Raw genomic sequence first — 23,869 nt, 5'->3', positions numbered from 1 at the left:
TGATGCATCTGTGTGATGGTCAAACAGACAAAACTAAACTGGGAACACCTACAACTGCACAGATACTGAAACTATTACAATAAGCAAATGAAGTATACACGGTCATACCTCAGAGATATTTTGGGCTTGGTTCCAGATCACCTCAATAAAGTCAGTCATATCAACGACTTTTTGCACACAAGTTATGTTTACACTGTACTGTAGTCTATTCAGTGTGCAATAGCATATGTCTAAAAACAATGTATGTAATCTTAATTTTAAAATACTTTATTGGTAAAAAATGCTAACAGTCATCTGAGTCTTCAGTGAGTTGTAATATTTTTGCTCGTGGAGGATTTTATTTTGATATCGATAGCTGCTGACTGATTAGGGTAGTGGTTGCTGAAGGTTGGGATGTCTGTGACAATTTTTTTTTTTTTTTTTGAGATGAAATCTCACTCTGTCGCCCAGGCTGGAATGCAGTGGTGCAATCTTGGCTCATTACAACCTCCATCTCCCGGGTTCAAGCGATTCTTCTGCCTCAGCCTCCCGAGTAGCTGGGATTACAGGCATCCCTACCACATCCAGCTAATTTTTGTGTTTTTGTGGAGATCGGGTTTCACCATGTTGGCCCAGGCTGGCCTCGAACTCCTGACCTCAGGTGATCCGCCCACCTCAGCCTCCCAAAGTGCTGGGATTACAGGAGTGAGTCACTGCGCCCGGCCAACAAATAAGACAACAATGAAATTTGCTGTATCCATTGACTCTAACTTTTATAAAAGATTTATCTGGGCCAAGCACGGTGGCTCATACCTGCAGTCTCAACACTTTTGGAGGCCAAGGCGGGAGTATCACTTAAACCCAAGAATTCAAGATCAACCTGGGCAACATAGAAAGACCCAGTCTTGCCACTTTTAATTAAAAAAAAAAAAAAAAAAGTCTGGTTGCGCTGGCTCACGCCTGTAATCCCAGCACTTTGGGAGGCCGAGGTGGGCAGATCACCTGAGGTCAGGAGTTCGAGACCAGCCTGGCCAACATGATGAAACCCCATCTCTACTAAAAATACTAAAAATTAGCTGGGCGTGGTGGCAGACGCCTATAATCCTAGCTACTCAGGAGGCTGAGGCAGAATTGCTTGAACCCGGGAGGCAAAGGTTGCAGTGAGCTGAGATCACACCACTGCACTCCAGCCTGGGCAACAGGAGCAAAAAAAAAACTAGCCAGGAGTGGTAGCGTGCGCCTGTAGTCCCAGCTACTCCGGAGGCTGAGGCAGGAGAATCGGTTGAACCTCGGAGATGGAGGTTGCAGTGAGCCGAGATTGTGCCACTGTACCCCAGCCTGGCAACAGAGCAAGACTCCGTCTAAAAAAAAAAAAAAAAAATAGCCCAGGGAAGTCGAGGCTGCAGTGAGCCTGGCTTGCACCACTGTACTCCAGCCTGAGCAATAGAAACCACATTTTTTTTTTAACAGGGTCTTGCACTGTCACCCAAGCTGGAGTGCAGCAGTACGAACAAGGCTCAATGCAGCCTTCTCCTCCCCGGGCTGAAGCAGTCCTCCCACCTCAGCCTCTTGAATAGCTGTGACCACAGGCTGCACCACTTCCCGCAGCTTTTTTTTTTTTTTTTTTGCTGAGACTGGGTTTTGCCTTGTTGCCCAGGCTGGTTTCAAGTGATCCTCTTCCCTTGGCTTCCCAAAAGTGCTGAGTTTACAGGCATGAGCCACCATACCCACCCTTGTACCCTCTTATACATTTTAAATTTTGAACGAAACTTTATAATTTGAATTTCGAATTGTATACTTTTTGAATTTTGAACAAAACTACATTTTGAATTTTGAACTTTGAATTTTGAGTTTATAAACAAAATCTTACAAACTCTATTTCTTTCCTTTTTTTTTTTTTTTTTTTAAGACGGAGTTTCACTCTTGTTGCCCAGGCTAGAGTGCAGTGGCGTGATCTCAACTCACTACAACCTCCGCCTCCCAGGTTCAAGCGATTCTCCTGCCTCAGCCTCCTGAGTAGCTGGGATTACAAGTATGCACCACCACACCCAGGTAATTTTTGTTTTGTTTTGTTTTGTTTTGTATTTTTAGTAGAGACCGGGTTTCACCATGTTGGCCAGGCTGTTCTCGAACTTCTGACCTCAAATGATCCGGCCACCTCAGCCTCCCAAAGTGCTGCGATTACAGGTGTGAGCCACTGCACCCGATCCTACAAACTCTAATTCCTAACTTGACAGCTTTTTGTATTTCTGCTCTCACGAATGACTCTATGAAAAAAATAAAATGAACAATTTTTTTAGAAACTTGGGATACGGATTAGGTCATTTGCACGGACACAGGCAGGCCTGGGGAGGACAACCTGATCCAGGTATCACAGGCCCGAAAATCAGTTGCTCAAGCAGCAAGGATGACAGAGGGTAGCAGAGCAGACTTGGTGAGGCTCAGAGGATACAATGTTTGGCCAGAAGTGGAAGAGTCTTTTTCTGTCTGGAATTCACAAGGTGCTGGGAGAATCTGCCTCCATTTCCCCAGAGAGACCTGGAGCTGGGCAGAGTCAGCAAGGGTGTGTGGAGGACTTGGACGATGGCAAAGGTGGTGGGCTGCAGGGAGTAAATTCCCTCTGAGGTAGGAGAGGGAGGGAAGAGCTTGTCTGGAGGCAGGTTGAGGCTGGGAGAGGGCTCCGAAGAGCTAGGGATAATGAGCTCCGAGGAAGGAGGAGCCAGCATTGAGGAGCAGTCAAGGGGATGGATGGGAGTTCAGAAAAAGTGGTTTTGCAGATGGATGGGAGTGGTGCAGGCACTTTGTTTTTATATGGCTTCTTTCCCCAAGCAGTGAGCCCCTTCCAACATTGCCAAAACTTCCTGCAGTTTTCACCAGGGTTCCTGCACTGAGGGCAGAGCTGAGTGCAGATCAAAGGAGAAGGAGAAAGAAGTTGGAGGTTTTGTAGTAATGCAAGACGGTTTCATCAGCCTATGGATTTAAAAGTCCAGACTGACTTACCTCTTCCTTTCCTATAGGTTGCTCAGGGAATATGGTTATTCTAGTGTGTGTAAGCATCGTTGTAAAAACTAAGCCCACAGCCTAAAATACTTTGAATGTCTCAGAGAAATGTCTGATGTTTGCTACAGTTTTGGATTACCAAGGCCACTCCTTACCTCTATGAGTAGCCAAGGGTAGTGCTCTAAGCTGTGAGCTAGTTTCTCTCAGACACGCCCACAAACATACACACCCCTTTTCTTTTTTTTCTTTTTTTTTTTTTTTTTTTTTTTGAGGCAGAGTCTTGCTGTCTCACCCAGGCTAGAGTGCAGTGGCGAGATCTCGGCTCACTGCAAACTCCGCCTCCCGGGTTCAAGCAATTTTCCTGCCTCAGCCTCCCTAGTGGCTGGGATTACAGGCGCCGACCAGCGCGCCCAGCTAAGTTTTGTATTTTTTAGTACAGATGGGGTTTCACCATCTTGGCCAGGCTGGTCTTGAACTCCTGACTTCATGATCCACCCGCCTCAGCCTCCCAAAGTGCTGGGATTACAGGCATGAGCCACCGTGCCCGGCCTCACACCCCTTTTCAAAGTAAGCTGTTATGGACTCATAGGACTGGCAAATACTTCAGAGAGTAATCCCTCCATTTTGTTAAAGAGAATACTGAAACCTGGGGAGCCTTGATGACTTGAAGATGGACTGCAACCTGGACCTTCTGTCTCCTAGTTGTTCCTTGCATCCCTAGTCAAATTTTGTTTTCTTTTAAAAATATATTTACTTTTATTTGTTATTTTATTATTTTCGAGACAGGTGCCCAGGCCGGTCTCAAACTCCTGGCCTCAAGTGATCCTCCCACCTCAGCCTCCCAAAGTGCTGGGATTACAGGCATGAGCCACAGTGCCCAGCCCAGATTTTATTTCTAAAGCTCACTAAGAATCCTAATTTTTTTTTTTTTTTAAAGACAGGGTCTTACTCTGTTGCCCAGGCTGGAGTACAGTGGCACTATCATGGTTCACTGCAGCCTCAACTGCCTGGGCTTAAGCAGTCCTCCCACCTCAGCCTGTCTTGTAGCTGGGATCACAAGCACATACACACCATCATGCCCTCCTAATTTTCTTATTATTTGTAGAGATGGGGTCTTGCTATGTTGCCCAGACTGGTCTCAAACTCCTGGGCTCAAGGGATCCTCCTGCCTCCGCCTCCCAAAGTGCTGGGATTATAGGAATGAGCCTGACCCAAGAATCCTACATGTATCTCCTAAATGTATCTGTTCTTGACACCACACCAAGGCCTTTGGTACTGCAAGCTAAGGACAGGAGAGCTCCTGGTTTTATACTGGCAGAAGTTGGTGAAGAAGGGACAAGGATCTAAATGACAGCTTGTGCACCTCTGCTTGTCTTTATGCAGAGCTGTAACTGGGTGGGCTGGACACTTGAAGGATTCATTGGCTTTCAACTCCACCTGCCACCAAGGACTACCTGTCTTAAGCCATGGACTGAGATTAGGCCCCCTGTCCCATCCACATTCCCAGAAAGGAAAAGTAGCAAGAAAGGGATAGGAAACAAAATTTTACCAACTCTAATTCTTAACTTGACAGCTTTATGTATTTCTGCTCTCAATGAAATGTGAACTGTTCTTCTGAGAAGTTTGGCAATGAGGAAAAGAAGAGATGAGAGAGAAAAACAGACGTTTTAAAGTTATTTTGGGTCAGGTGCAGTGGCTCATGCCTATAATCCCAACACTTTGGGAGGCTGAGCCAGGCAGATCACCCGAGGTCAGGAGTTCAAGACCAGTCTGGCCAACATGGTGAAACCCCGTCTCTACTAAAAATACAAAAATTAGCTGGGTATGGTGGTGGGCGCCTGTAATCCCAGCTACTTGGGAGGCTGAGGCAGGAGAATCGCTTGAACCTGGGAGGCGGAGGTTGCAGTGAGCCAAGATCATGCCATTGCACTCCAGCCTAGGTGACAAACGCAAAACTCCAGCTAAATAAATAATTAATTAAAATTCTTTTGAAAATTTCACAGTACGTCTCCCAAATTAGGAAAAGGGGAACAGAGCCATTGTTTACTCAGCATCTACTGCATGCTAGGCTCATTTAAACCTCACACTAGCCCTGTGAGGGATCAGGGCCTTCAAGATAAAAATGCTTTCAGATGAACTAAGGATGGGCGGGGGAGACAGAGATAAGGACACTGTGATTCAGAGAATTAAGTAACTTGCCCAAAGGGCCTCAGTTAGTACAGGAATATGGCTTTTATTTTTTAAAAATGATTTGTGAATCTGGCAGCCTTCTGAGCCAGAGTAGGCTCAGAAACTCCTAGGAATGTGGCTTTAAGCCTAGGTGCGTCTGACACAAAATCATGTGTTCTTCCTCAAATCTACATGGCCTAACTACAAAGAGAGCGGTTTAGAACAGACTTTTAGATTCCATAGAGGGAACTGGGTGCAAGCATAAAAATCAGATAATTTAAAAGAAAAAGGCAAAGAGTCAAGGTACCACCTAAACGCTGTCTACGCTGCCTCCGCCCTCCTGCCAAACAGCATCCCTTGAGTTCAAGAATTCAGTTTCAGCTCAAGCACAAACTTTTTATGGGTGGATGCTGGCTGAGCCAAAGAGGAATTACTTCAACAATCATTTGTTGCATGACCTTTTTTGGTTTTTTGTTTTGTTTTGTTTCAAGGAGTCTTGCTCTGTCACCCAGGCTGGAGTGCAATGGCGCAATCTAGGCTCACTGAAACCTCCACCTCCCAGGTTCAAGCGATTCTCCTGCCTCAGCCTCCCCAGTAGCTGGGATTACAGGCACCTGCCACCGTGTCTGGCTAATTTTTGTATATTTAGTAGAGACAGGGTTTCACCATGTTGGCCAGGCTGGTCTCGAACTCCCGACCTCAAATGATCCACCTGCCTTGGCCTCCCACAGTGCTGGGATTACAGGCGTGAGCCACCACACCCGCCCTATTGCATGATTTTTTTGTTGTTGTAGTTGTTTTGCAAAACATAACCCACAACATAATTCCTGCAACCAAGAAGTTTATAGTCTCATGGGGAAACCAGATATTGAACACATTATAAGAAACTTCATCAGAATTGAAACGTAAGGAAAACGCACTATTCTCCTGAAGGACGTAAAAAAGAAATCCAGGCCGGGCGCGGTGGCTCAAGCCTGTAATCCCAGCACTTTGGGAGGCCGAGACGGGCGGATCATGAGGTCAGGAGATCGAGACCATCCTGGCTAACACGGTGAAACCCCGTCTCTACTAAAAAATACAAAAAACTAGCCGGGCGAAGTGGCGGGTGCCTGTAGTCCCAGCTACTCGGGAGACTGAGGCAGGAGAATGGCGTGAACCCGAGAGGAGGAGCTTGCAGTGAGCTGAGATCCGGCCACTGCACTCCAGCCTTGGATAGGTGGGGAAGTAAGTGTAAGTATCAGGTGAGAAGAAGGGAAAGAGAAAGGAACAGCCTTCAAGATGCCTCTAAATGCTGTCGCTGAAGCTGTGGAGACCGTAACTTAGTCTGAAAGAGACAAGAGAAAGAGAAGGCCCGGGCGCAGTGTTGAAGGGAAGTTTTGTTTAGAGCTGGACATTGTCAGTCTGGAGGAGAGGTGAGGAATAAGGGGGACGGTGCAATGGAAGATTAGAGTAGAATCATACTAACATAAATCACATCATTAAAATTAGTCCTAAGGTTAATTATATACTAAAGGTGAAATGGGCAAGGTCACAGATAGCACAAGTGGAGGGGCACAAGTGGAGAGCGACTGTCTTGGCAAGAAGTTAGGATTAATCCTGAGAATGGAGGGGAGTGCGGGTGTGATTTTACAGGACTGACATGGAGTGGAGGAGAGTTGAGGGCACTGGATCGTCTTGTCTTGTGGCAAGTGAAATCATATTTCAGGCCTGAAGGGCTGAGGCGGTTACTAGCTTTACAAGAGTTGAAAAGCCTGGAAATGTGGCTGGAGCCACTGTGAACACACTCAGCAGCGGAGGCAGGCGTGGGCAATACCTACCAACAGCTCTGTTAGCCACAGGTCGGTTGGGCCCCTGAGAGGTGCCGCTGATGCACCCAGGGCAGCGCTCTGCACAGCTGGACCGGAGAGGCACCACCCCTGGGAGCAGGTGACAGCGCCGGCAGCCTAGAGAACGGGTGCGCGCGCGCGCTGCGGGATGCGGCGCAGGCGGGGCGCGCGGGGACGCGGAGCGGGTAGCGCCATGGGCAGCCGGGATTGGGGGGCGGGCCCGAGTGAGCGGGCCTCCGCGCGGCACTTGGCACGCACGCGCAGACTGGCCGCGGGGCCTGGAGGCACAGAGGAGGGGGAGCGAGAAAGAGGGGGGTGTGGAACGTATTTCCGCTCTGGCGGACAAATAATCCCGGCCAAAGAGGAGGCAAGGCCGTCCGGCCCTTTAACCGCGTGGGGGTGCTGGTGAAGAAAGGGGGGTCGGGAAGGGGGGATCCTGCTCCTTTAATTCCCTCCCCTCTTCCTCCTCCCCGAGTCCTAGCCGACGCCGCCGCCGCGCGCGCGGGGCCTGGAACACACGGCACGAGCCGCCCCCGCCCCTCCCCCCTTACGCCCACGCGGAGCCGGCCCCGCGCGCGCGCCCCGTGCACCCCCGCGCCTGCGCGCTGCCCAGGCCCTGCCCGTGTGTGGGGGGCGCTGCAGGCCCCGGGGGGGTGGGGAAAATAGGGGATTAAAAAAACAGCGCGCGGAACCGGGCCAGGTGAGAGGAGCGTGCACCCAGGGTCGTGGGGCTGGGGGGGCGTGCCACGGAGCTCTGAGCGTGGGGGCAGGGCGTGCACGGTGCGTGCAGGCGGCGGGGGGAGGACGTGAAAAGCGCGTGCAAACGTGTAAGGGGGGGCGGAGGAATGAGGCAGCCGGTAAAGGGGGCGGGGTGAGAAGAGTCTGCAACCGGGGCCACCTCGGCGTCCAGAGCCCCAGGCCTCTGCCCCCCCTTTTCTCCGTCCTTCCACTGTGGGCGCACGGGCTCGCCCCATCCTAGCGGGCTGCTGGGCTGGGGGGTGTGGACGCAGCTGCCCCGCCCCCGAGAACCACGCCTCCCTCCTCTCAGAGGGACAGCGCCTCCCCAGGGTTGGGGAAACTGAGGAAGAGATCTGAAGACCGGGAGATCGGATGCCGGGGGGCTGGGCAAGAATGGGGGCGAGGGTCCTGGAGCCTTGGCTTCGGAGAGCCAGAGACCTTTGTCTCTGACCGGTTTCCTTCCCAACCAGGGTTGCCCACCCCCGCCACAATGGCCTCTGGGGTGGAAGTCCTGCGCTTCCAGCTGCCTGGCCACGAGGCCGCTACGCTACGGAACATGAACCAGCTCCGAGCAGAGGAGCGGTTCTGCGACGTGACCATTGTGGCTGACAGCCTCAAGTTTCGAGGCCACAAGGTCATCTTGGCCGCCTGCTCACCGTTCCTGCGGGACCAGTTCCTGCTGAACCCCAGCTCAGAGCTGCAGGTCTCCCTGATGCACAGTGCACGCATCGTGGCCGACCTGCTCCTCTCCTGCTACACGGGCGCCCTGGAATTCGCTGTTAGGGACATCGTCAACTACCTGACAGCCGCCTCCTACCTGCAGATGGAGCACGTGGTGGAGAAATGCCGGAATGCTCTCAGCCAGTTCATTGAGCCCAAAATAGGCCTCAAAGATGATGGGGTCAGTGAGGCTAGCCTTGTGAGCAGCGTAAGCGCCACCAAGTCCCTCCTCCCTCCAGCCAGGACCCCAAAGCCAGCCCCGAAGCCCCCACCCCCACCTCCTCTACCCCCTCCACTCCTGCGGCCAGTGAAGCTGGAGTTCCCACTGGATGAGGACTTGGAGCTGAAAGCGGAGGAAGAGGATGAGGATGAGGATGAGGACGTGTCTGACATCTGCATCGTCAAGGTGGAGTCGGCCCTGGAGGTGGCACACCGGCTCAAACCCCCTGGAGGCCTGGGAGGGGGTCTGGGCATTGGAGGCTCTGTGGGTGGCCACCTTGGGGAGCTGGCCCAGAGCAGCGTGCCCCCCAGCACTGTAGCCCCACCACAGGGTGTGGTGAAGGCCTGCTATAGCCTGTCCGAGGACGCAGAAGGGGAGGGCCTGCTGTTGATTCCTGGAGGCCGGGCCAGCGTGGGGGCCACCTCGGGCCTGGTGGAAGCAGCAGCGGTGGCCATGGCTGCCCGGGGGGCGGGGGGCAGCCTGGGGGCGGGGGGCAGCCGGGGACCCCTGCCTGGGGGATTCTCGGGTGGAAACCCCTTAAAGAACATCAAATGCACCAAGTGCCCGGAAGTGTTCCAGGGCGTGGAGAAGCTGGTCTTCCACATGCGGGCGCAGCACTTCATCTTCATGTGCCCTCGCTGTGGCAAGCAGTTCAACCACAGCAGCAACCTCAACCGCCACATGAACGTGCATCGTGGTGTCAAGTCACACTCGTGCGGCATCTGCGGCAAGTGCTTCACACAGAAGTCCACCCTGCACGACCACCTCAACCTGCACTCGGGAGCGCGGCCCTACCGCTGCTCCTACTGCGACGTGCGCTTCGCCCACAAGCCTGCCATTAGGCGGCACCTCAAGGAGCAACACGGCAAGACCACCGCCGAGAACGTGCTGGAGGCCAGTGTGGCCGAGATCAACGTCCTCATCCGCTAGCCGCGCAGGCGTGGAGGCCAGGAGGCTGGGGTCCCTGGGCTGGGTGGGAAAAGGGCTCTTTGGCCCAGGAGAATTGGGGGGTGGGGGGTCTGGGGCAGAAAGGTAAGAGTAGGAGGCTGAGCAGATGCACACATCCTGAAAGAGGGAAGATGATTCCTTGGAGAGAAGACTGTTGCTCTTCAGAGTGCAAGAAGCTGGAGCTGGGGACAGGGTTCTTGGAGTAGGCCAGGGAAATACGGGGTCCCAGAGAAAGATTTCCTTCTCTTAGAGGTGCATGTGTATGTGGAGGGAGGGAAAAGGGTCCTATATAACAAGGGAAGACAAAAATGTTTTATTCCTGGCTAAGGCTGCCCAGGGAAAGGTTCTGACATTTCTCCAGATAAGAAGGGTGGGTGGGTGGGTGGGTACAGGGAGGGAATTTGGCAGGAGGACATGCTCCTGCTTAGAATAGACCTGGGGTGAGGGAGTGGTAAGGGGAAAAGATAATTGAGTCCCAGAAAAGGAAGGGGGAGACAGTTCTTGCATGCTGGGGAAATGGGACTGCGAGTATGAGGCTTGCTGAAATTTGAGGGAGAACAAAGTAAGACGCCAGGTAAGAGAACATGGGGTGCGCATCCTGGGTAGATATTGGGAAGTGGGGGTACAATAGCAAGAACAATGGATAGTCATGGGGGTGGGGGGTAGGGCACTTAGAAAAGAAAGAACACAAGAAGGGCTCTTGGGAGGGAGGGAGAGGAGTAGAGACATACAGTATTTTTTAAGAAAAAACATATTTTTTAGGATTTTTTCTGGAGTTTGGGGTTTTAGTTTTTCTGCTTTTGTTTTCCACAAAATAAAAAAACAAAAAAAAAAACCAAAAAACTTTTTTTTTCTTTACACTCTGGCAACTGCCTGTACATGACTATCCTGCCCTAGACAGCCTCTCCCTGTGATGCTGCATTAATACCTGGAGGTCACAACTCATGCATGTCCCTTGCCTGAAGGAGCCCAGCCCTAAACATAGGAGAGGAGTGTGACAAGTGAGCTCCTCTGGTCAGGGACTCCCCCAAGTCCCCGCCCCCAGCCTTCCATCAGTTCTGCAATCTCAACACTTAGCCAGGTACTTCACGGTACAAGTGATGGCAGTCGTGGGGATGCACATGAACTCTATTTGAGGGACTTAGATCAGTGCTAGGGATGAGCTACAGGTGGCCAACCTGCCCACGGAAATTGTAAGCAGGAATCTGTGTTGGTCATATTTTGTCTGGGGTAAATGGTTCATGTCTTCAGGAAAGCTAAAAAAAAAAAAAAAAAAAAAAAAAAAGCTAAGTTTGGATTAAGGTGCAGGGAAAACTACAATTCCCAGAAAGCTCTGGAATAGTTAACCAAAGAGAACTACAGTTCCCAGAAGGCCTTGAATTGGCCTCAGGTGCCCCACCTGCCTGTGTCAAATACTGCGTGTGAAATCATACAGATATTTTCTAACTCGACCAAAACGTAATACCTAAAAGGATGGTACCCTAAATACAGCTATCGAGGTTGTCTATCTTGGTGTACATCATTTATACTTAAAGTGTCCGCTGGGCTATGACCCACGGAGTACCTGACTGTGCTTATGAAGTGTTCGGCAAAAAAGGTTTACTTACTGCAGTGTCACCAGTCAGTAATGACGTTCGGGCCGCTGGGCTTACCTGGATCCCTAATGCGTGTGGAGGTGTAACACGCCTGATATAAACAGAAGAGACATTTTGCCACAGGTTTTCAAAAGGGCACGCTGCTCCAGGGAACATGAAGCAATATGCTAGAAGCAGCCAAGAACAAAGGTGTCCTCCGCGTCCCTATCACCCTCTTCTTGCTCGTTAGAAAGGCGAGGCCAAAACTGAGGCCGAGCCTTCTATCTGGTAACCCAAAAACTAGAAAGGCAGAAAAGCAACCAGAGGCGGGAAAAGCCCAAGCAGGCCAGAGGAAATACAGCCGCTGCCGAGAGCCGGGAGGTTCAGAAGCTCCGCTTGTTACCTAAAACCAGATGGGTACAGAGACGCCACACCTAGGCCCAGGCGTGCCTCGCCCTCGGTCCCTGCAGAGCTGAGGCCAGGAATGACAGGAATTCTCCCTTGCAGCTCCCAGCTTAGGACAGTCACAGCCATCTCCGAAGCCGCTGTCAGGGGAAAATGGCCAGAAAGCGTGTAGCGGCTCCTTTAAGGCTCCTCCTCGCCCTCCCTCCCTCGCCCACGTGACCCGGGGCGGCCGCGCGCCGGCTCGGCCCCCCGCGCAAGCGGCGATGGCGGCGGCGGCGGGAGCTGCAGCGGCGGCGGCCGCCGAGGTGCGGAAGGGGAGGGGGAGAGGCGGGTGCATGCCCGCGCGCGCGCCCGGGGGAAGCGCGCGCCCGTGCAATGCTCCGGGGGTGCAACGGGGCCGGGGGGCCCGGGCGGGACTTCCAGCAATCCGGGGGGCCAGCACCGGGGGCGGATGAGGGGACCAGGGGGTGGGAGGTGGGGGGAGTGGGCACGGAGGCGCGCGTGCAGCCGCCGGCTGCCCCTGAGTGGGCGGCGGGCGCCGGGGCCCCAGGAGCACGCGTGAGGGGCACGAGGGGCCGTCCACCGGGCTGGGGGGCAGCGGGTGCTGGAGGGGTTGGTGCCCGGGGTCCCCGCGGCCTGGGGGACAAAGGGGGAGCGGCGCGTGCAGCCGGGAGGAGGGGGCGGGGCCGGGGCACGGAGGCCCCGCCCCCTCCCCCTCCTCTTCTCTCGGCCCCAGAGATGCGGGGTCTACCGAGAGGGAGGGGGTTGATGCGGGCCCGGGGGAGGGGTCGTGCGGCCCCTCCGGGCAGCCGAGGCCGCGGAAGGGGGGGGCCCCATAGAGGAAGAGGTAGGCCCCGGAGCCTACTCTCTCTTCCCAGGGCCCAGGCATCCTGGACCCCCCAGCTCTCTACTGGGCTGACCAGCCCTCCTGTCCCTTGTCTCCCCTCCCAGGGGGAGGCCCCCGCTGAGATGGGGGCGCTGCTGCTGGAGAAGGAAACCAGAGGAGCCACCGAGAGAGGTGAGTGCAGCTAAAACGGGCCCCAGTTGGACCGTCACCTTCCCTAGACACAGGATCTCCGGAGCCCTTAGCTCTGAACTTTTTCTCTTCCTCTACAGTTCATGGCTCTTTGGGGGACACCCCTCGTAGTGAAGAGACCCTGCCCAAGGCCACCCCCGACTCCCTGGAGCCTGCTGGCCCCTCATCTCCAGCCTCTGTCACTGTCACTGTTGGCGATGAGGGGTCTGACACCCCTGTAGGGGCTACACCACTCATTGGGGATGAATCTGAGAATCTTGAGGGAGATGGGGACCTCCATGGGGGCCGGATCCTGCTGGGTGAGAGGCTGGGTAGCCTGGGGGGTGGGTGGGAAATTTCTGACTCTACCTTCCTTCTTATCTTGCCTTCTGCTTGCCTGTTTTTTAGGCCATGCCACAAAGTCATTCCCCTCTTCCCCCAGCAAGGGGGGTTCGTGTCCTAGCCGGGCCAAGATGTCAATGACAGGGGCGGGAAAATCACCTCCATCTGTCCAGAGTTTGGCTATGAGGCTGCTGAGTATGCCGGGAGCCCAGGGAGCTGCAGCAGCAGGGCCTGAACCCCCTCCAGCCACCACTAGCCCTGAGGGACAGCCCAAGGTCCACCGAGCCCGCAAAACCATGTCCAAACCAGGAAATGGACAGGTGAGTGGGATGGGAGAGATGGGATAATCAACCATAAACCTTTGGTGAGAGCTCTTTTACAGTTTCATTTAAGGCTTCTACTCCATTTACTCATTCACATGTTTAAACGAGGGGCTACTGTGTATCAAATATTAGGCTGTGCTTAATCTGTGAACCAACAGACAGGTTCTTCTCTTTCTGCAGTTTACATTCTTGGGTGGTGAGAGTTTGATGTTAAAGAGTCAATTATATAGTTAATGTCTTAATTACTCTTATGATAATGACAAGGTAAGGGAATTTCAAACCACTCTTCCTTTCTACCTCAAAGCAAGCCCTTGGGGAACTCAACTGTCACTGCTCTATTTGTAAAGTTTTTCATGGGAATCCCAGTGGGAAAGGAGATGAGGGCCACAGAAATAATAGAGGAGGGAAGTGGCAAGGGCCCCAGAGGCCCAGAAGCTTTATGACCAAGTTCTAGGGTTACTGGGTCATACCAATTGTTGACCTAAAGAAAAAAACTGAGGCAAACTTAACATTAAGTAGAATATATTTGGGCAGGTTTTGAGGACAGCCTTCAGGAGCAAAGATTCAAGTTGCCCTGAAAATACACTCTGATTAGCAGCGGTTACAAATAGGGTTTTTTGTTTGTTTGTTTGTTTGTTTATTTGTTGTGTTTTGGTTTTGAAGACAGTTTCAGTATGTTGCCTGGGCTGGTCTCAAACTGCTGGGCTTCAGCAGTCTTCCTGCTTTGGCCTCGCAAAGTGCTGGGATTACAGGTGCAAGCCACCACAACCAGCCCACAAGTAGGTTTTTAAAGGAAAAGAAGATTGGATGACATGAAGATATTGAAAAAAAACAGGCTGACTCTGGGCACACTGCCTAGGAGTTAGCCCTGCTCTGGAAGGAGCCACAAAAAGAAAAAAAAAAAAAAGATAAAAATTTTTTAAAATCTTGAAAAAATAAAACATAAAGGAAAAGAAGAGGCAGTTCCTAAATTGTTTACCAGAAGTTTACATTAGAATAACAAGCTATTGATCTGCTATACATTGTTCTTTGTCTCACAGATACTATGCACATGAAGATAATGGGTAAAGCAGCACCCTAGTCAGGTACAAAATGCCTTTAAGCAGTTGCCTCCAGGCATGGGCCCCAACGTTCCATACTTACTTCTCTCTGAGCCTGAGATTGCTATGAGCTACTTTTCCTTTCTCAGTACGATAAACATTAATTTTTATAGTTGCAGTTCATTTTGTAAAAAATAGGGAAGAAAAGAAAAATTGAATTTATAAATTAGGTACAGTGAGAGATTAACAACAATAATAACATAATAGCATGATTATAACAATAGGCTGGGTGTGACTTGCCTATAATCTCAACACTTTCAGCGGCCAAGGCCAGCAATCACTTGAGGTCAGGAGTTCGAGACCAGCCTGGTCAACATGGCCAAACCCTGTCTCTAAAATAATAATGATAATAATAAATTGGCCAGGCATGGTGGCGGGCGCCTGTAATCCCAGCTACTCGAGAGGCTGAAGCAGGAGAATCACTTGCAGTGAGCCGAGATCGCGCCACTGCAGTTCAACCTGGGCAACAGAGCGAGACTCAAAATAAAATAGCACAATTCTAACAATATGCCACCATCACTGCTGATAAACTGGATAAGAGGGGACTAGTGTCACATAAAATTTACCATCTAAAAAACATTTTTAGGCCGCGCGCAGTGGCTCACGCCTGTAATCCCAGCACTTTGGAGGCCGAGGTGGGAGGATTACCTGAAGTCAGAAGTTTGATACCAGCCTGGCCAACATAGTGAAGCCCTGTCTCTACTAAAAATACAAAAATTAGGCCAGGCAGGGTGGCTCACGCCTGTAATTCCAGCACTTTGGGAGGCCGAGGCAGGTCTATCACCTGAGGGCAGGAGTTTGAGACCAGCCTGATAAACATGGTGAAACCCCATCTCTATTAAAAATACAAAATTATGGCCAGGCGGGGTGGCTCACGCCTGTAATCCTAGCACTTTGGGAGGCCGAGACGGGCGGATCATGAGGTCAGGAGATCAAGACCATCCTGGCTAACATGGTGAAACCCCGTCTCTACTAAAAAATATTAAAAAAAACTAGCCAGGCGAGGTGGCAGGTGCCTGTAGTCCCAGCTACTCGGGAGGCTGAGGCAGGAGAATGGTGTGAACCCGGGAGGCGGAGCTTGCAGTGAGCTGAGATCCGGCCACTGCACTCCAGCCTGGGCGACAGAGCGAGACTCCGTCTCAAAAAAAAAAAAAAAAAAAAAAAAAACCAAAATGAGCCGAGCATGGTGGTACATGACTTTAACCCCCCGCTACTTGGGAGGCTGAGGCAGGAGAATCGGTTGAACCCAGGAGGCGGAGGTTGTAGTTAGCCGAGATCCTGCCATTGCACTCCAGCCTGGACAACAAGAGCAAAACTCCGTCTAAAAAAAAATACAAAAATTAGCAGGGCGTGGTGGCGTGTTCCTGTAGTTCCAGCTACTCGGGAGGCAGAGGTGAGAGAAATGCTTAAACCTGGGAGGTGGAGGCTGCAGTGAACTGAGATCGCGCCACTGCACTCCAGCATAGGCGACAGAGTAAGACTCCATCTAAAAATTAAAAAATAAAATAAAAAACATTTTTAAGTGTATAATTTAATGGTATTAAATACTTCCATCATGTGCAATCATCAGTCACCATAACTCATCTTGTAAAACTGAAACTCTGTATCCATTAAAAAGTAGTTCTCCATTCCCTCCACCCCCTAGCCCTTGGCAAGGACCATTGTCCTTTCTTTTTCTATAAATTTGACTAAGTACCTCATCTAAGTATAATCATACAGTATTTATCCTTTTGTGACTGGCTTATTTCACTTAGCATAATGTCCTTAAGGTTCATCTATGTTGTAGCATGTCAGAATTTCCTTTCACCTGGGCAGCGTACCAAGACCCCATCTCTAAAAGCAGTTTGAAAGAATTTTTCAAAGGCCAGGCCCAGTGACTCACACCTGTAATCCTGTACTTTCTGGGGAGGATCGCTTGACACCAGGAGTTCAAGACCAGCCTGGGCAAAATGGCAAGACCTCTTTTCTACCAAAAAAAAATTAAGAAAACATTAGTTGGGCATTGTAACATGTGCCTGTAATCCCAGCTTCCGCGGGAAGCAGAGGCAGGAGGATGGCTTGAGCCCAGTTTGAGGCCGAAGTGAGCCATGGTCATGCCACTGCACTCCAGCCTGGGTAACATAATGAGACCTTATCTCTTAAAAAAAGTATATCTTTCCTTTTAATGGCTGAATGTCATTCCATTGCGTATAAATGCCACATTTTGCTTATCCATTCATCTGTCAGTGGCACTTGCGTTACTTCGCACTCAGCTGTTGTGAATGGTCCTGCTGTGTACATGGCCACATATAAAAGGCCTTTTAACTTTGTTCAGCTTTGTTTTCTCATCTGTAAAATGGAAAAGGGCCTGCTCTGCATAGTTGCAGAGATAAGTGAGTGTTAGTGTGCTTGACACTCTTCCTCTGAGGAAATAGCACCCATGGTTGCCACTTTGTGGCTACTGGAGCCTCACATGGCATTTGGAGGTGTGGCTCACTACCCCACCCCCGCCTGGGGCTCCAGGCTAACCCAGGCAAAACTGTAGGGGCTCTCTGACCCTCAGTGTGCTCCCTCTCGGCCCGCAGCCCCCGGTCCCTGAGAAGCGGCCCCCTGAAGTACAGCATTTCCGCATGAGTGACGATGTCCACTCACTGGGAAAGGTGACCTCAGGTCAGTCCTATACCCCACCCCCGGTGGCTTGATGTGGCCTGTTCTGAAGGTTTCAGTGATAGACCCCACACCATTCTCTCTCTTCTTCCAGATGTGGCCAAAAGGAGGAAGCTGAACTCAGGAGGTGGCCTGGTGAGCAGCAGAGGCAGAGCCTCTACCCCGGGGGGCTGCTCTGAGGGAGGCTCAGAAGTGGGTCTGCATCCCATCCTCAATAGAAATGGGCAGGGTGTCAGTGGCCTCAATTTTTCTGATCTTTTTCTAGTCGGAGGAGTTAGGTTCTGCCCGGCGTTCAGAAGTGACCCTGGCGAAAGGGGACCCCGGGTCCCTGGAGGAGTGGGAGACGGTGGTGGGTGATGACTTCAGTCTCTACTATGATTCCTACTCTGTGGATGAGCGCGTGGACTCCGACAGCAAGGTGAGGCAGAGCTGGTCCGCCCTCCCCGCCAGTGCTCCCCCAGGGCTGGGGTTTACTGTCCAGTCTTCCTTGTTCCCTGTTTTTCTCCTTTCTGTCCTTTTTACCTCTGAACATCCACTAAGTCATTGCCCCATGCTGTCTGTAACTCCTTTTTTTGGGAGGGGGAGACAGAGTCTTGCTCTGTCTCCCAGGCTGGAGTGCAATATCACAATCTGGGCTCACTGCAACCTCTGCCTCCAGGGTTAAAGCAATTCTCCTGCCTCAGCCTCCCAAGTCACTGGGATTACAGGCGCCCACCACCATGCCCGGATAATTTTTGTATTTTTAGTAGAGACGGGGTTTCCCCTTGTGGGCCAGGCTGGTCTCTAACTCCTGACTTTAGTTGATCCACCCATCTCAGCCTCCCAAAGGGCTGGGATTACAGGCGTGAGCCACCGCACCCAACTGCAACTCATCCACAAAGGTGGCCACCACCCTGCACATTGGATTTACGATTTTTTTTTTATCAGCTAATGAAATGATCATTAAACAAACATGTACTGTTTAAAAAAAGAAAACAAAAAAGGAAATGACCAGAGAGCACTTTTTTTAAACATACATTATACTGTTTATATAAAATTCAAAAGCATTCCATTGTCATTTATTTGCTTATTCGTTGCTCTGTGTCTGGTTTTATCTTATGTTTGCCTACACAGTAGAATGTTTAGTCTGTCTAGTTTTGCCTTTTATTTAACGTTTTATCATGAAAACTTGCAAGCATTATCAAAAGAGTAGAATAGGAAATCCCCGTGTACCCATCACACAGCTCCAGCCATTATCAGTACACAGCCCATCTTGACCCATCTGTACTTCTCCCAACACACACACCTACTAGGTTATTTTAAAGCAAGTCCCAGACCTCGTATCATTTTACCTAAACGTATTTCCATATATATATATAAAAATATAAGGCCTCTTTTTGTCGTTCAACATCACTACACTACTGTTTTCACACCTAAAAAAAATTACTGATTTCTTAATACCATCAAATATCCTGTCAGTCTTCACATTTCCTCAGCTCTCATAAATGGGTTTTTGTCAAGATCCAAATGAGGCCCGCACCTTGATTTGATTAACATTTGTCTTAGGTCGGCCGGGCGTGGTGACTCACGCCTGTAATCCCAGCACTTTGGGAGGCCGAGGCGGGCGGATCACATGAGGTCAGGAGTTCGAGACCAGCCTGACCAACATGGAGAAACCCCGTCTCTACTGAAAAAAATACAAAATTAGCTGGGCGTGGTGGTGCATGCCTGTAATCCCAGCTACTCAGGAGGCTGAGGCAGGAGAATCACTTGAACCTGGAAGGCGGAGGTTGCAGTGAGCCAAGATCGTGCCATTGCACTCTAGCCTGGGCAACAAGAGCAAAATACCATCTCAAAAAAAAAAAAATTTTGTCTTAGGTCTCTCTTGGTATTTAGGTTTCCCCATCTTCTTTTTGTTTGTTTGTTTGTTTGTTTTTGTTTTTTGAGATGGAGTCACACTGTGGCCCAGGCTGGAGTACAGTGGCACGATCTTGGCTCACTGCAAGCTCCGCCTCCTGAGTTCAAGCAATTCTCCTGTCTCAGTCTCCCAAGTAGCTGGAATTACAGGCACCCGCCACCACACCCAGCTCATTTTTCGTATTTTTAGTAGAGACAGGATTTCACTATGTTGGCCAGGCTGGTCTCAAACTCCTGATCTTGTGATCTGCCCACCTCGGCCTCCCAAAGCACTGGAATTACAAGCATGAGCCACCACACCTGCCTGGTTTCCCCATCTTCTAAAAAAAAATTTTCTGCCCAGGCGTGGTGGCTCACGCTTGTAATCCCAGCACTTTGGGAGGCAGGTGAGTCACCTGAGGTCAGGAGTTTGAGACCAGCCTGGCCAACATGGTGAAAACCCATCCCTAATAAAAATACAAAAATTAGCTGGGTGTGGTCGCAGGCACCTGTAATCCCAGCTACTTGGGAGGCTGAGGCAGGAGAATTGCTTGAACCCAGAGGTGGAGGTTGCAGTGAGCTGAGATCACACTATTGCACTGCAGCCTGGGCAACAAGAGCGAAACTCAATAAATAAATAAGAAAGGCATTTTTTTCTTGCCATTTATTTGTCAAAGAAACCAGGTCAGTTGTATAGAATTTTTCACATTCTGTATGACGTTGGCTGTTTGGGTGGAGATTGACACATCCTCTCTGCCCATATTTCTTGTAAACTGGTAGATCTAGAGGCGTAATCGACTTCAGGTGCCAAGAAGACTTGACAGTGGGTGCAAGTGCTTCTGGCCACATCACATCAGGATGCATGGAACATCTCATCTGGTCATTTTTCTTAGTGATAAGATTGACCAGTGGGTTCAGGTGATGGCAGCCTGAACCTTTCATATAAAATTTCTCATGAGCTTCATGTCTAGTGTTTTTAGCAACCATTGGTGGTCTTGCCTGTTTATGAACATCATAAAAGGGGGATCAAACTATGTTTATCTTCTGGTACTTATTTTTTGTTTTTTAACTTAATGTCACATTACCAAGATTGGTGTACATTGCTGTCTATAACTGTGGCACCTTTTTCACTACTGTGTAATAGTCCATGCACCCTCTCTTTATGTGGCCCTTTGTCTCCTCTCCTACCCACACTCATCTTCCCCAGCAGCCATCCGTGGGTAGTGGCGGGGGGGCAATGGTGGTGGTGGTTTTTTTATCTATCTCATTGTCTAAGTCCTGGGGATTGGATATGTCCTGTTCTGCTTCTCTCCCAGTCTGAAGTTGAAGCTCTAACTGAACAACTAAGTGAAGAGGAGGAGGAAGAAGAGGAGGAAGAAGAAGAGGAGGAAGAGGAGGAGGAAGAGGAAGAAGAAGAGGAAGATGAGGAGTCAGGGAATCAGTCAGATAGGGTAAGAGACGGAGGCTGATATCTCCAGAGGAGTGGGAGACTGTGGGGCTGGTGGTCTGGTCCTGAAGGTGTTGGGGGGCCCCCTTGGGGTGAGGGTTCGTAACTCCTCCTCCTCCCCCTTCCCAGAGTGGTTCCAGTGGCCGGCGCAAGGCCAAGAAGAAGTGGCGAAAAGACAGCCCATGGGTGAAGCCATCTCGGAAACGGCGCAAGCGGGAGCCTCCGCGGGCCAAGGAGCCACGAGGTAAGGAGGCTCTGCTGCTTTTGGGTGCCCTCCTCCAGCCCCCGCCCAGCCCCCAGAGTGTGTGCACGCACACACACACTCTCGCATGTCCACCTGCATGTACCCACGCGTCCAGGCACCTGTGAGCTCGCACTCTCACTCTCTCTGTCTCTGTGTCAGGAGTGAATGGTGTGGGCTCCTCAGGCCCCAGTGAGTACATGGAGGTCCCTCTGGGGTCCCTGGAGCTGCCCAGCGAGGGGACCCTCTCCCCCAACCACGCTGGTAATTGCCAATTGCCGGGACAGGGAGCCACTAGGGGGCGACCTCAGGGCAGGAGGGAAAGGGAAGGAGGGGAACCACGCCAGAGCCGGGGTGTCCATGGCCAGGCTTTAGGGGTTCTGGGGCATGGGGGTGAGGTAGGGAGGGAGTGACAGGACCCGCCAGGGGTCCCAATGGGTGAAGTTCAGGGCCTCCCTCAGCTCCTCTTTTTCTCCGTCCAAGGGGTGTCCAATGACACATCTTCGCTGGAGACAGAGCGAGGGTTTGAGGAGTTGCCCCTGTGCAGCTGCCGCATGGAGGCACCCAAAATCGACCGTATCAGCGAGAGGGCGGGGCACAAGTGCATGGCCACCGAGAGTGTGGACGGAGAGGTGGGGCCATGGGCTGGTGGGAGAGGTGCCAGGGTGTCCAGTCCCGGGCCCCAGCCTCACCCTTTCTTCTCACCCATCCTCACCGCGCACAGCTGTCAGGCTGCAATGCCGCCATCCTCAAGCGGGAGACCATGAGGCCATCCAGCCGCGTGGCCCTGATGGTGCTCTGTGAGACCCACCGCGCCCGCATGGTCAAACACCACTGCTGCCCGGGCTGCGGCTACTTCTGCACGGCGGTGAGTGACCAGTGGGGCAGACAGGTAGAATGCCCCATGGCAGAGGGGGCCCCGGCAACCTGACCATGTCATTTCCCTGCTCCCAGGGCACCTTCCTGGAATGCCACCCTGACTTCCGTGTGGCCCACCGCTTCCACAAGGCCTGTGTGTCTCAGCTGAATGGGATGGTCTTCTGTCCCCACTGTGGGGAGGATGCTTCTGAAGCTCAAGAGGTGACCATCCCCCGGGGTGATGGGGTGACCCCACCGGCTGGTGCTGCAGCTCCTGCACCCCCACCCCTGTCCCAGGATGCCCCCGGGAGAGCAGACACTTCTCAGCCCAGGTACTGGCCTCCCCCTTCTCTACTGTCTGTTCCCTGCCCCATCACTATTGTTCCTGGACATGAGCTCCTTCTTCCACAGCGCCCGGATGCGAGGGCATGGGGAGCCCCGGCGCCCACCCTGCGATCCCCTGGCTGACACCATCGACAGCTCAGGGCCCTCCCTGACCCTGCCCAATGGGGGCTGCCTTTCAGCCGTGGGGCTGCCACTGGGGCCAGGCCGGGAGGCCCTGGAAAAGGCCCTGGTCATCCAGGAGTCAGAGAGGTGAGTGGGGAGTTGTTCAGGCACAGCAACTGGGGCTGAGGCCAGAGGAGCAGTGTCAAGGCTGATGCTGGAATCTGAGGAGCTCCCCTTCTCTCCCCACTCCCGTGCTCCCTTGGCAGGCGGAAGAAGCTCCGTTTCCACCCTCGGCAGTTGTACCTGTCCGTGAAGCAGGGCGAGCTGCAGAAGGTGATCCTGATGCTGTGTGAGTGCCACCTATTCCTTCAGCAGACCTTGACCAAGTTCCATGTATATACCAGGCACTGGGCACAGGGCCAGGAGTAGTCATGAAGGATATAGTCCTTGCCCTGAAGGACTTAGTGTGGTGGGGAAAAGACACACATAACCCGTGACGATGGGAACGGTGGTGACTCATAGGTGCTGGGTCCTGTTCTGAGTGCTTATACTTGTTAGCCTTGGCTTGCACAGGGAGGTTAGGGACCTTGCACAGTGCACAGCGGTATTGAGAAGCAAGGCAGGGTTTGAATTCAGGCAGAGCTGATGCCTTTGACTCCTTATTCTGATAAATGCCGTGGTGGAGGCAAGCCCAGAGAATGCCAGGAGGGGCCCTGACCCAACTTGGGGCTCTGAGAAGCCTTCCTGAAAGAAGTGCCACCTGCCCCCTAGCTTGCTTACCACTTGTCCCTCCCTCTCCCGGTGTGGCGGGCTCTCCCCGCAGTGGACAACCTGGACCCCAACTTCCAGAGCGACCAGCAGAGCAAGCGCACGCCCCTGCATGCAGCCGCCCAGAAGGGCTCCGTGGAGATCTGCCATGTGCTGCTGCAGGTCAGCACGGGCCCGGCCCCATGCCTCATTCACCAGGCCCTTAGGCCCCTCCCCTGCCCCATGCCTCCCTGGTGCCAGCCCTCCTGCCCCCTCACAGGCTGGAGCCAACATAAACGCAGTGGACAAACAGCAGCGGACGCCACTGATGGAGGCTGTGGTGAACAACCACCTGGAGGTGGCCCGTTACATGGTGCAGCGTGGCGGCTGTGTCTATAGCAAGGTGTGCATGCAGGCAGCAGGGCGTGGCCCCGGAGTCAGGGACCAGGTTTGGGGTGCCAGCCGGAGACTCATTTGCCCATGTCTCCCTCAGGAGGAGGACGGCTCCACCTGCCTCCACCACGCAGCCAAAATCGGGAACTTGGAGATGGTCAGTCTGCTGCTGAGCACAGGACAGGTGGACGTCAACGCCCAGGTCAGTGGCCCACCCAGCGCAGCCCCTCCGGCTCCCTGGTGCCTGGGTTCCTTGGCTCGGCCTCAGACTTTGGGCCCCCTTTCTACATCTGACCTCTGGCCCTTTCACTCTGCCTCAGGCCGCTTGTGTCTGTCCCCCTTGCTTTCTTCCTCATTTGTATTTCTCTTCATTCTTTTCTTTTTCTTGCTTCTTTCCCTTGATCAAGTTTCAGAATAATCAGTTCCTGCCTTCATCTCTGAAAGTGTCCAGTGAGGCTTTTTTAACTCTCAGGTTGTCATACATTGGAGGTGTTTTCGTCATTTATTGGGATTCTTCTCAGTCTTTGAATTATTCCATCATTATCTAGGAGAAACCCCTTCAAGAGGCCTCTGTGGCCGTGACATGACCCAGTGGCCCAGTGGCCTTTGAGAGCATCCTGACCTTTCAGCACATTTCCTGCCCCTGACTCAGCATCCACCATTTCTCTAAGAAACTCTGCTTTCTTTATGGGAAACTTTTTTTTTCTTTTTTTTTTTTTTTTTTTGAGACGGAGTCTCGGTCTGTTGCCCAGGCTGGAGTGCAGTGGCCGGATCTCAGCTCACTGCAAGCTCCGCCTCCCGGGTTCACGCCATTCTCCTGCCTCAGCCTCCCGAGTAGCTGGGACTACAGGCGCCC

At 52.1% G+C, this 23,869-nt stretch overlaps 3 protein-coding genes across 8 annotated transcripts in view; 2 read left to right on the top strand and 1 right to left on the bottom strand.

The window, feature by feature from the left end:
* Positions 1–11,735, bottom strand: part of C2 (complement C2) — a 48,158-nt gene extending 36,423 nt beyond the window's left edge. Inside the window, exon 1 of the mRNA XM_025381573.1 lies at positions 11,578–11,735. The gene's annotated coding sequence lies outside the window, so the exon portion shown is untranslated. The remainder of the gene's footprint in view (positions 1–11,577) is intronic.
* Positions 7,525–9,893, top strand: ZBTB12 (zinc finger and BTB domain containing 12). The gene is made up of 2 exons (XM_025381576.1): positions 7,525–7,674; positions 8,183–9,893. Exon 2 carries the CDS (start codon positions 8,203–8,205, stop codon positions 9,580–9,582), a length of 1,380 nt encoding a protein of 459 aa, XP_025237361.1. The 5' UTR covers positions 7,525–7,674; positions 8,183–8,202; the 3' UTR covers positions 9,583–9,893.
* Positions 11,736–11,818: 83 nt separating the features above from the next.
* EHMT2 (euchromatic histone lysine methyltransferase 2) overlaps positions 11,819–23,869 on the top strand; it is an 18,720-nt gene continuing 6,669 nt past the window's right edge. Inside the window, exons 1-18 of one of the 6 annotated variants that reach the window (XM_025381387.1) lie at positions 11,819–11,884; positions 12,531–12,597; positions 12,696–12,914; positions 13,003–13,256; positions 16,924–17,008; positions 17,100–17,140; positions 17,271–17,423; positions 20,197–20,331; positions 20,457–20,571; positions 20,731–20,832; positions 21,052–21,200; positions 21,293–21,436; positions 21,523–21,758; positions 21,838–22,020; positions 22,140–22,222; positions 22,697–22,803; positions 22,901–23,023; positions 23,114–23,215. In XM_025381387.1, coding sequence (XP_025237172.1) covers positions 11,843–11,884; positions 12,531–12,597; positions 12,696–12,914; positions 13,003–13,256; positions 16,924–17,008; positions 17,100–17,140; positions 17,271–17,423; positions 20,197–20,331; positions 20,457–20,571; positions 20,731–20,832; positions 21,052–21,200; positions 21,293–21,436; positions 21,523–21,758; positions 21,838–22,020; positions 22,140–22,222; positions 22,697–22,803; positions 22,901–23,023; positions 23,114–23,215 — 2,340 coding nt within the window. In that variant the 5' untranslated portion in view covers positions 11,819–11,842. Of the gene's footprint in view, positions 11,885–12,313; positions 12,598–12,695; positions 12,915–13,002; positions 13,257–16,174; positions 16,475–16,923; positions 17,009–17,099; positions 17,141–17,270; positions 17,424–20,196; positions 20,332–20,456; positions 20,572–20,730; positions 20,833–21,051; positions 21,201–21,292; positions 21,437–21,522; positions 21,759–21,837; positions 22,021–22,139; positions 22,223–22,696; positions 22,804–22,900; positions 23,024–23,113; positions 23,216–23,869 lie in introns of those variants that run through there. The other 5 variants (XM_025381386.1, XM_025381389.1, XM_025381388.1 and 2 more) reach the window with 5 other exon arrangements.

Source organism: Theropithecus gelada, chromosome 4, assembly GCF_003255815.1.
Source record: "Theropithecus gelada isolate Dixy chromosome 4, Tgel_1.0, whole genome shotgun sequence".
NCBI lineage: Eukaryota > Metazoa > Chordata > Mammalia > Primates > Cercopithecidae > Theropithecus > Theropithecus gelada.
This window is presented reverse-complemented; position numbering and strand designations above follow the sequence as displayed.